The following is a 12,229-nucleotide window of genomic DNA, read 5'->3' on the forward strand; positions in this document are numbered from 1 at the left end:
GAATCGTTCATCTTCGATGCACGAAGTTGCCACTTACAGCTTTTGTCTACACATATAACGAACAATAAATCTCTTGTCGAACGCCTAACCTTGAACTCGAAATTTCCCCTTATAGCCTAAGACTTAACTTGCTCTGTACATCCTTCTTGCTTGGGTAAGTCTGACCCACTGCTATAGTATCACCCGACATCAACTGCTCAGTAGTTAAATTTTTTGGTACATCAGTCTTCAGCTGCTCAGAATATAAGCACGGTTGAATGCTCGAGTTCGATGGATCAGATGTTACATATTCTTGGACGTCTTTTCTGCCATTTCGGATGGTAAGACTATCGAAATACATATCATTCGAGGTATGGGGATGAATCTCATCGCTACAACCGTAAGTATCGTCTTGCATATGCTTGTTTTCTACCTCATTATCATGTCCTCTATCATCATTACAATCATCATGTTGATGTTAATCAACATTTTGCATCTCATCATCACAATTCAAGTCTGCCTGAGGACCACAGCTTATGGCAGTTGTGTTTTGTTCTTCAATTTCAGTAAGAGAGCAAGAAAGGGAGGAATTTCAGACTTTTGTGCAGTAGGAACAAAACCAGAAGTTCGATTACTTACACATCCAGAATCGAACGGGACCGGATAACATACCTCCTCCCCTTGATTTAGTGATTCTCGACGTTTGATAGTGATGCACAAGGGTGTTCTCCGGCCACGGTCGTCTACAAGATTCTCACCAATGAAAAACTCGACATAGACTTTGTCCAAAAGATCGATATACGTAATCTTCTCATCGACGATGATTCCTTTTAGTTCGTCACCATTGAATTCAAGACCACTCACTAAAAATCCAATCGCCATTATACATAACCAGAATTCGCACCCGAGACATCCTGAAAACATGATATGTACATTAGAAACTAGGAAATACATTGAGTTTACAGGAACGAATACATTGATTTTGCAGCCTCCAACCGTTGGTCTCTTGGTCACTTAACACTTAAACCAATATGATCTTGTCCCAAGCCATACTGATTATTACTTTTTCCATTTTGAATTCAACACAACACTCAAACATGACTCAAACATGGGGGATTGAACCCTTTGAGTTCTAGACCGCGCATGTGGCTTAACCAATTGAGCTAGGTTTACGTACTCAAACTCTAAGAAAGTTAAAGGTGTAATCTATTAACGAAGCTAAGCCCTCGATTTCGAATTCGAATTAGAAAAACTTATTGAAACGCATTAAATCAAAGGAATAAACACAACCTAAATGCACGAAATCTGAAACAAGGAAACTTATAGAATCGAATCACAGTAAACTCAATCTCCATAGCTATAGAAGAAGACGAACTCCAATTAACCATTAACATCAACTATTTGATATTGATATTCGGGATTTTCAGAACCAAATGGCCACTGCGAACCGAGAGAATTGGAGTAATTTCGAGTGGAACCGAAAACTTACAGAAAGGGAGAGAAATCAAGAACTGTTTGTATGAGCGACGAGGAAGCCCACCGGGGCAGCGTGACGGCGGGGCTGATTTTCGCGCTACGGCAGAGGCAGTTTTTTCGCGCTACGGCAGAGGCAGTTTTATGGTCTCAAAATAGAGTAATATAAAAAATAATAAAATTTATAATGGTTTCACAATTTTGCCCTTGTAGAATGCCGCTCGGCCATTACCCTCCAAAAACGCCATTGTGTTCGTGTGCCTAAGACGCAACAGTCACCGGCAGTCATCAAAAAATGGCGAACTCCATTGAAGCTAAGCTCGAACTTTTCCTCCAATGGTTACAGGTAACAATGGTGAACTTATTCTCAGTTCCTGAATAGGTAATCGAAAGAAAACGATGTCAGAAAATTAAGCAGCTTAATGGTTTCAGTTTCCATGATTCCGGAAATCAGTAGCATCTTATTTTTCAGTCAAGTGGTGTTCATATGCGTGTGTAGCTGAGTTATGAATTAGAGTTCTTTGGCTTTTCATTTACTGGGATTCAATTCAGGTTAATGGAGCAGAACTTCGAGCTTGCACGATCAAATATAGCGATTTAAGCAAAGGATGTGGACTTTTTTCTGCTAACGATGCCTCTGACGGTATTCTAAATTTCGATCTTCTTTATTGTCACATTGAATTGTATTCATGCGGTAGTATTTGAGTATGAAGCCAAATTGCTTGGCAGTTTCTTTGGCTTTCGCTGTTGTTTGATTATTTGAGAAATAAATATCGGGCTAGAAGCTCATGAATTTCTATGTGGAGAGTTTATCATTCAAAGTTTTTATCTATTTTTTTTATACACACGACCTATTTTGGAAATGAATTTGAATTTCGTAGATGTGCCATACAAATAATTCTAACTAAAGGCGTCTATGAAAGAATTAAGGAAAAATAAATAAAAATAAAAATAGTAGTTCGTTTTCATAAAAATCACTTCTATCAAACTTGATGTTGGTGGTACGGTGCACTCATAGTAAATCTGGTTTTTCCAGTGGAGGTTGATGATTGTTCCTGCAGAGTAGCTCTGGTGACTAAATTCAATGGAATTGGTATATAGTCTCTAAATAATTTGGTGGGCGAGACTGAATTTGAAGGTAGGAAGAAATAGTAATATTCTTTTTATAAGGACTCTTGGATGCTGGTAGCTGCTACATAGCCAATTTTCTAGGCTTCCTAGGCTCTTTGTTCTCTGTAATGATGATGATAGATAGATAGCACATCAGTCGCTGGTTATGTGATGAGCACATCAGTCCTAGGCTCTTGGGCCTCCTGTTCTTGCTGTGAAACTATGAGCCTTCCAACAGCCAAGATTAGTGACAGTTGACTGATAAAAGCTCAGATGTTCTCTCTGCCAAGTCTATTTTCTTGAAATTTTGCAGAGGGGAGGTCTCCCTTCCCCTGGCCTTTTCTTGAACTTTTTTGCAATACAGAGTCTTGAAAAAGTTAAAAAATTTCTTTGAACTTAAAACTTCTTGGTATTAACATTTAACATACAAGCTTGTTTCCAGACCAAACACCATCAAATTTCCCTCTCGTGTTGCTACTTATGCAAGGAACATTGGAAAATGTTAGACACTTCTCTAGAGTCGCCTCCTCTTGAAAGGACTTTAGAAGTTTTCTGAACATCAATCTTTAGAAGTATGGTTACTTATTGAAAAAGAAAAGCTAACACACTTGCTTTTGTAATCGTACTGGTTAGGAGTATTTCAGGGTAACTTTTGTCATAACTTCTCAGTTTCTCAGGGAACTAAATCATTTTCTTACTTGTGCAGGGGTTCTATTAGTTGTTCCCCTAAATTTGGCTATTACTCCAATGAGAGTTTTGCAAGATCCTCTGTATGGACCAGAGTGTAGAGCAATGTATGAAGAAGGTGAAGTAGATGATAGATTTTTGATGAATTTATTTCTCATGGTTGAGCGGCTGCGTGAAAATTCTTCATGGAAACCGTATGTATCTTTGACATTTCTTAATTTATGTTTCTGATAAACGTTCTTTCTAAATGATCATTTACTTTTCTATCCTATAGTTGGTGAGATCTCAGTGATTTAATTATCAGGTACCTTGATGTGCTTCCTGCAAGATTTGGGAATCCACTTTGGTTTACTGATAACGAGCTTTTGGAACTGAAGGGTACCACACTTCATCGAGCAACTGACCTGCAGGTGCAAAGTTCATTTTGGTATATGTTATATGAATCTTAGTGTTAGTTCATACAGAATAGTTGCTACTCTCTCATCACCTGAAGAATGGAGTCAATTTATTGATACTGTTGAATACCATTTATGATCAATCTTCATGATCAACTGCATGAGTCTCAAGGTTGCACGTTAAAAATGATGGTTAATGCAGTTGTAGTTTACACCTATTGCCCTTAATTTTATTTTTGTTTTACAAATAGATGGCCAGGAAATCACAGGTATCCCCCACCACCACACACACACACAGAATCTCACTGTACATGGTTATATGAATCATAATGTTCGGCATTACAATTTTATGGTGATGTCTCATGCCAGACTTACCTGTTAACCAAGAATCTATTATCTTTTTTTTTTTTTTTCTTGTTTTGCAGAAAAATTCATTGCAGTCATTGTATGAAAAAAAAGTGAAGAAATTGGTTAATAGATTGTTGACTCATGATGGGTCTTCAGTAAGGTCTGTAACTTGGATTTCATTATCTCCTTTTGTTTCAAATTGATCATTTGGAAACAATTCTTTTTTTACTGTATGTCCTTAGAAAAAATTTCCTACTTTGATATACGATTGTATCTTATCCTTCAAGTTTCTTATTTTGAGGAACCATAGAATCTTTGAAGTGGTTGAGAGGTCCTCAGATGTGTAGTTCCTGGTTAGGTTCCATTCCATGAATCTCAGTGGTCTTTGGTGTTTAAAGCATTTTTTTTATTATCCTTTAGGTTTATTTTGCTTGATTGGAATTTCTTTTTATTACTCAGCTCATTTGTCTGGATTGTTTGTCTTTATTCCCCTTGTATTCTACAAATGAAAGTTTGGTTTTTTTTTTTTCTTTTAAAGTTAGACTTTGCTCTGTCTGTTTTTGTCTTTAATGTTGTATCACTATGCTGTTCACTGATGCAAAGGAAAGTCATTTTATGTGCTATATTCTATTTTCATTTTTTTCAGGGAGTTGAGCTTTGAAGATTTCCTATGGTATGCAACTTAGCAGGATAGTTTTATCTTAATCTTGTTTGATGAGCCTCTGCTTAACTATCCATTCATGTTTCATCCAAGATTGAACATGATTTTTTTTAGGGCAAATTCCATTTTTTGGGCACGTGCCTTGAACATTCCAATGCCACATGCTTATGTGTTTCCTAAAATTGAAGAAGAGATTGGAAGTGTCTCCTTGACCGAAGAAAATACTGAGGTTTCAACTTCTACTGTCTCTGAGGTGCAGTTGGCTTGCCCGAAAAATGAAAATGGTGCTCGCCCTTGTACCTAAGTTATTTGAAGTTAGTTTTTGGGGAGGAATTATTTTACGTGAACTTACAACAAAGTCAATCTCAGGATGTGAAGATCATCAGATAATTGACAGCACAGCTAGTGAGAAAACATTTGGGTCTTTAAAACAAGAAACTGTTTGGGTGGAGGGTCTTGTTCCTGGCATTGACTTTTGCAATCATGGTGTGTAGAAATTTATCAGATACTACAGTTCTTTTGATCCCTTGTTCACTTTTGTGTTTATTTCACTTTATTCTGAACAAATTCTATACAGATGATGTTTCATTGCAATCATGTATGAATTCTTTTTTTCTTTCATCAATAGAATCATGTTATAAAAATGGATTATCAATTGGGTCAGAGATACCTCCCGCAATAGTGATCAACTTTTTCAAGTGTATAAGTTAATTAAAAAAAATGGAAAATAACAGGAAATGCCTGTTTAAACTTTGTTTTCATGGTAGTGTTGAAGAGATTGAGGGAAAAATATCAGGAAATCATTCTTCTTGAATGTGCTGTCTGGAAATTTTTTGGAGCTTTTGGATGGAATGAATTTTTCTTTGGATGTTTGCTTGTCAACATTGTTTGATACTGGCCATGGTTCGAAATTCTGACATCAGTCACTCTCTGACTAAACGTCATACTTTTAGATCTGAAAGCAACAGCAACATGGGAAGTTGATGGACCAGGATCAATTACTGGAGTGCCTTTTTCAATGTACCTCCTCTCTGGTATTGTGATCTTTTCTGGTCTTATAATGCCTTTTACTCTTCAATGCTTATTTTGGAATTCCATATCCTTTCTCCACCCCTTTTTTTATCCTTCTGTTTCTAATGATTTAGAGTTCTCCCTTCTAGAATTCAGATTTCTTTGAGCTTTGGTGTTGAAATGATTAAATACTCAACTTTGTTGGAAAAGTGAGGACCTCTTTGTTATCTTTCATCAACTTCATTTTTCCCCCGAGGCCAATGAAACCATCTATTCCTTGTTGTCATTTCACTCTTCCATTCTCTTTTCAGTATAATGTTACTGCATATTTCTAACAGTTCTTTATACTTGATATATTCGGAAAAGCTGGTGCAAGGTCTTCTGGAATTGAGGAGGTTTCAATCAGTTACGGTAACAAGGGGAACGAGGTATCAATTTTTAGTTTCGAAAATCTTGTCTGTGAACCGTGAATATTGCTTTCATCTTTTTGTACTTGGGCATATATGATAGAAGGAAGCATCTTTAGCTTACTCTAAATTAAATTGTTACGTCCACAGTTTTCTTCTGCATTGAAATTCCTTTACAGAGTGAGCTTAGTGTTTATTATTTTTATTCTATCTTTCTGATAAGGTTATATTTTTTCCATCCTTGGCAGGAGCTTCTTTATCTTTATGGATTTGTCATTGAAAATAATCCAGATGATTATCTCATGGTAATGCTATCTAACACAGTAGGACTACTGGACACCCTTTTCCTTTAGTTCGGGGTATGTAGGAGGGTTGGTTTGGGTCAGTCTTTTGTCAACGCCGACTCTACGCCTGCTGACGATTTAGGAGATTGAAGAAAAATGAAGTTGATATATTTTTTCGTTTTAAAATTATACAAAGTCGAACCAATCAAACCAATTCAAATCATTTGGATTTTCAATCTTCGTTTATGCCCTCCACTTATAAAGATTTGTTTTCGTATATACAAAAACCAGTTGTTTGATGGGTGGTATGTAGGTACACTATCCTTTAGAAGCAATCCAGAATGTTCCCTTTTCTGATTCGAAGATGCAGCTCCTTGAAGTACAGGTTAACGATTTTAAAATATACGTTCATAGCTTATATTATGTTCAATGGTTATCATATTTAACAGATAGTATGTTTACTATTTGTAAATGCTTAGTCGATTCATTGTCTGGACAAAAATGTTGAATCTAATGAGTTCAAATTTCTATTTTTAACTCCTGTTTACAGAAGGCTGAAATGCGATGCCTTTTACCAAGAAGATTGCTGGATCATGGATTTCACCCACCAAAAACCTCAAATATCCAAGGAAGTGATGTCTGTAGCAACAGAGCCTGCAATTACAGCTGGAGCGGTCAGCGCAAGATACCTGCTTACTTGGACAAGCTGGTTTTCCCTGAGAAATTTTTAACTGCCTTAAGAACTATATCTATGCAGGAGGATGAGCTTATGCAGGTTTCATCATTACTGGCAGAGGTAGGGCTACAACTTTTGGGTTCATTTAAACCAATATGCTGAAGCTCCTTGTTGCTTGGTACAACGTTCAGTAATAATTATCAGAAGTAGATATAACCATTAATGGTCTTGAATGTGAAAATCCGTATATTTTTTAACGCCCCTTTTGTTTAACTGTAGTAGGATTGGTCTAAATCTTTGTATGAGGACGAGAGACCTCAAGAAGTTAGACTTTCGATGAAGTGAAAGTTGATCACATATTCTAATCATCATGCACATTTTTTCATAGACAATTGACTACTTGGTCTCACCCAATCTGAAACAGGAAAAACAGAGAATAGAATAATCTTTTAATGATAAAGAATCATGTGAAATTCTTTGCTCTTGATCATGATATTCCAGGAAGTTTTGTTATTCAATATATTAGTAATTGATAATATCTTTCTTTAAATTTTTTCTTACTGGATGTTGTACAGAAATTTTTTATTCAATGAGAAGTTGAGGTGAGACATCATGAGCAAGCTATCGATAATTCTTAATGTAGTTGCAAATTCTCATGTTCTGAAGTAATATTATATGAACTTGAAAGTTTTTTTTTTTGTTGAGGAACTTGAAAAAATTATTTTCTTGTCAAGCTTAATATTTCTGCTAATTTAAATTATTTTTCTTCTGTAAGGTTGTTGGACCTGAAGGGGATAAGCAGCCCACTGAAACTGATGTCGAAGCAGCAGTCTGGGAGGCTTGTGGTGACTCTGGAGCCTTGCAATTACTTGTTGATCTTCTTCAAAAGAAGTAATTGCTAGATTGTATTTTAGCGATGTTTGTTCTACTTTCTATACTCAAAATGCAATATTAATCATAACCCTCGTAGGTGTCCTGAGAGGAAGTTTGAGTTGTGGCTCACTTCAAGTCCTCTAATTTTTATTCCTTTTTTTTTTTTTTTTAATAAGTGAAGATATCCTTCTGAAACTCTACTTTCGAAAAAGCATTTACAAGGCATCCCTTTTGAGTTTTGAGGTAACTGATGGTAACCGTCCATGTTTTAGGATGATGGATCTTGAAGAGGGCACCGGAACTCTGGAAAGCGACACTATGATGCTAAAAGAGGTCCAAGTGATTGAAAGTATGAACGTAAATGGCTCATATCCGGAATCTGCAAGGTACCACCCTTTATTGGTGAATAAGTTTTAACCTTACAATGGTTTTTGTGACTCTGAGTACATGGAAAAGCAATAATCTGTTTGTAGTTTTCTAGATGTGTTTGTGTTAGGATAGAGGGAGAGGTTCATCAATACCAAATTGAGTTAAACCAAGAATGTTAATCCGTAGAGATATGCATGAATCATGTTTACGTGACAATAATGACTTCAAATTTGTGAGATCTCACGTCGGTTGGGAAGGAGAACGAAACATTCTTTATAAGATGTGGAAACCTCTCCCTAGCAGACATGTTTTAAAAACCTTGTGGAGAAGCCCAAAGAGGCCAATATTTGCTAGCGGTGGGCTTGGGCCATTACAAATGGTGTCAGAGCTAGACACCAAGCGATGTGCCAGCAAGGAGGCGGTGTGCCCACAAGGACGTTAGGCTCGGAAGGGGGATGGATTGTGAGATCCCACATTGGTTGGGGAATAGAACGAAACATTCTTTATAAAGGTGTGGAAACCTCTCCCTAGCAAACGCGTTTTAAAAACCTTGGGAGAACCCCGAAAAAAAAAGTCCAAAGAGAACAATATCTGCTGGCGGTGGGCTTGGGCCGTTACAAAATTCTTCTGTTTTAGCATCTGAAAAGAAACTCTTCCCATTTTGATTCTTAAAAGTCCATCATTTCTTACAATTGTTATCTTTCTCCATTCCCATTCTCCTCGGCCGCAGCAGAAGGTCAGATGATGACAGGAAGGAACGAAAATTGGTGAGCAGGAACCAGTGGTGTAGCATTGTTTATCGCCAGGGACAGAAGCAGCTAACCACTCTATTTCTGAAGGAGGCAGAACACGCTTTGCAATTGTCTTTAAGCCACGAAAACTGAACATCTCTTAAGGTTTCATCTGTTTCTTTGTTATTTAAATGCATGGAAATGTCTTCTTTTTTCCTGATCTTTCTTATACTTATCGTTTCATATGAAAAAAAAACATACTCCATAGTTAGTGGCCATAAGTATCTTGTCAATGTTTAGATTTTGTGCCCATTGATTTCCTTATATTCTTCGTAAACAACATTGTCGAAAAGTTGTGCAGGTCCTGTGTCTTTTCTGCAAATATTCTCTGATTTCTTTCTTTACACAAATTTTAAAAGAAAGTCATGATGACGTTTTTTCATAGTAGGGCTTTTGCATTCTTTTAAAGGTGGTGTGTTAAGGTTATTTCCATATATTGTTCCATTTGAACCCTTCTTTCGATGCATCTGTAGGGTTGTGATAACTGGATCGAGCGACCCAGAATACTATACTTTCGGTACCTTACAGGTAGAGGTGTCAAAACAATAGATTTATGACCTATTAAGAATGACTTTCACACAGAATACTATATTTTCAATCTTTATTTCCACTAACATTTTTATATTCTATTATCCATTTTAAAAATAATTTTTTTAAAATTAAAATTCTCTAAATAAAAGAATTATTAAAAAAATAAAATAAGGGGAAAAAAACAAGAAATCTCCTTTTATATATATATAAAAAAAATTGAATATTAAAAACAAAAGCATTTAATAAGGTTTGAAATATCGTATTCAAATGTCACATGGTTGAATTTGGCCATAAATAAATTCTCCATCACCAAAAAAAGAAAAAAAAAAAAAAAAAAGATCCATCGCCCACAATACGACAACTGGATTCTTTTTTTCCTTTTTCTTTTTTTTTTTTTCATTTTTTTTCATTTCCTTTCGTTGTCGGGTCGACACGACTATCAATTTGATGTTACATTCGGGAGCTATTTTAGTTCTTCTACTTCGTGACAACCTAGAACGAACACTTAAATATCTCACCTTTAAAATAGGTCATTTCAACATTTATAATATATACTTGTTTATATTTTTATAATTTTATACGATAAAAAAGTTATAGGCAAACAACATAGTGTTTTTTTTTTTTGTTCACAACTGTTGTCGATATCGTCGTTGAAGATTTGTAGAAATTTCCGTCTAACACTTGTTGCCATCATCTATCGGCCACAAATTCGATCCTATATCTATAGTTTACATATCTTCTTACTCTCACTCGTAAAACCCTCTACTTGGAAGCCCGTCCATTACAAAAAAATCATGACTCATCTGCAAAACTATATAGTTCATTGTCTCACACTATTGCTTATCGATAACAATATTTTAACATGTTTATGCACTCATAATGACCTTACGTATCCACGTGCGTTCGTTAATATATATGATTTTTGTTCTTATTAAATTCTTATGTTCATATATTAATCAGAAGCATAAGAATTTAATAAGAAAAAATATATTTTTTAACGCAAAAAGAAACAGGAAACAAAAGAAAAGAAATTGCAGACATCAAAATGTTTTTTTTTTTTTTTTAATGCAATAAAACAGGAAAAAAGAAAATAATGGTGCAAAAAGACAAAACATAAAATGCAAACAAAAAATAATAAAGACAGAAAATGACGGCAGATACAATTTATGGAGAAATTGGGTTTTAAATATTAAACCAAAATAATAAATGTATGGTTGTAGTATATTAATTACATAATCAAATCATTTATTTTAATGAAACATCTCAATTATTAGGAATATTTAAAATATTATAAATAAAAGTAATAAATTTCACCCAAAAAAAAATAATAAATAAAAATCTGGCATAGTTCAACAANGAGGAGGGCCCACAGAACTAAGGCATATGGGGATTCACGTGAGAAGCACGTGTTGGTGGGGACAGAAGTGCTTCCGGACGAAGTGCATGGGAATATAACCCACGTGAAACCTCTTTGGTCTGCTTCCTGTCTCCCCCCCCCCNAAGATTTGTAGAAATTTCCGTCTAACACTTGTTGCCATCATCTATCGGCCACAAATTCGATCCTATATCTATAGTTTACATATCTTCTTACTCTCACTCGTAAAACCCTCTACTTGGAAGCCCGTCCATTACAAAAAAATCATGACTCATCTGCAAAACTATATAGTTCATTGTCTCACACTATTGCTTATCGATAACAATATTTTAACATGTTTATGCACTCATAATGACCTTACGTATCCACGTGCGTTCGTTAATATATATGATTTTTGTTCTTATTAAATTCTTATGTTCATATATTAATCAGAAGCATAAGAATTTAATAAGAAAAAATATATTTTTTAACGCAAAAAGAAACAGGAAACAAAAGAAAAGAAATTGCAGACATCAAAATGTTTTTTTTTTTTTTTTAATGCAATAAAACAGGAAAAAAGAAAATAATGGTGCAAAAAGACAAAACATAAAATGCAAACAAAAAATAATAAAGACAGAAAATGACGGCAGATACAATTTATGGAGAAATTGGGTTTTAAATATTAAACCAAAATAATAAATGTATGGTTGTAGTATATTAATTACATAATCAAATCATTTATTTTAATGAAACATCTCAATTATTAGGAATATTTAAAATATTATAAATAAAAGTAATAAATTTCACCCAAAAAAAAATAATAAATAAAAATCTGGCATAGTTCAACAAAGTATTCTTTTCTTTTCAGTCGTTACTCAATGGTAAGAACTGGAGTAATTCTATATTTGGTGATGTCTTGAGATTAAAAAAAAAACACATGAATAAAGACAGTGGTGAAATAACTTATATTTATATGTGTAAATAGTATTTACTACGAAAAATCACTTCAAAACAAATAAGTAATATTACAAAGAATTTAAAACTCGTACCTCACAATTAGTTAAGTTATGAACGTGTGTGTATTGAAAAGAACTCAAAACATCGATCAATGTTTGGAGTTGAAAGTGTAATCCACGAAGATTTGTTACGATGTATGAGCATGATTAGATGTGTAGCAAAGTTTTTGTATAAAAAATGGAAATAATTGAGTTGGGATTGATGAATTAAAGGATAAGAAGAAGTATGCATTATGAATTGATAATTGGAGTGTACTTTTAAGC

At 34.7% G+C, this 12,229-nt stretch overlaps 1 protein-coding gene across 3 annotated transcripts; it reads left to right on the plus strand.

Moving 5' to 3' along the window:
- Positions 1-1,658: 1,658 nt before the first annotated feature.
- On the plus strand, positions 1,659-9,364 carry LOC111803121. Of its 3 annotated transcripts, none has more exons than XM_023687400.1 (16): positions 1,659-1,798; positions 2,005-2,095; positions 3,269-3,443; positions 3,554-3,659; positions 4,070-4,152; positions 4,639-4,665; positions 4,768-4,937; positions 5,023-5,139; positions 5,607-5,687; positions 6,031-6,092; positions 6,320-6,376; positions 6,669-6,740; positions 6,906-7,151; positions 7,807-7,922; positions 8,177-8,290; positions 8,998-9,364. In XM_023687400.1, exons 1-16 carry the CDS (start codon positions 1,748-1,750, stop codon positions 9,155-9,157), a joined length of 1,728 nt encoding a protein of 575 aa, XP_023543168.1. In that variant the 5' UTR covers positions 1,659-1,747; the 3' UTR covers positions 9,158-9,364. The 3 variants fall into 3 exon arrangements, with proteins under 3 accessions (XP_023543168.1, XP_023543169.1, XP_023543170.1); XM_023687401.1 differs by having other exon boundaries at positions 9,004-9,364; XM_023687402.1 differs by having other exon boundaries at positions 9,007-9,364.
- Positions 9,365-12,229: the final 2,865 nt, after the last annotated feature.

This window comes from Cucurbita pepo, chromosome LG10 (assembly GCF_002806865.2).
Source record: "Cucurbita pepo subsp. pepo cultivar mu-cu-16 chromosome LG10, ASM280686v2, whole genome shotgun sequence".
NCBI classification, from domain to species: domain Eukaryota; kingdom Viridiplantae; phylum Streptophyta; class Magnoliopsida; order Cucurbitales; family Cucurbitaceae; genus Cucurbita; species Cucurbita pepo.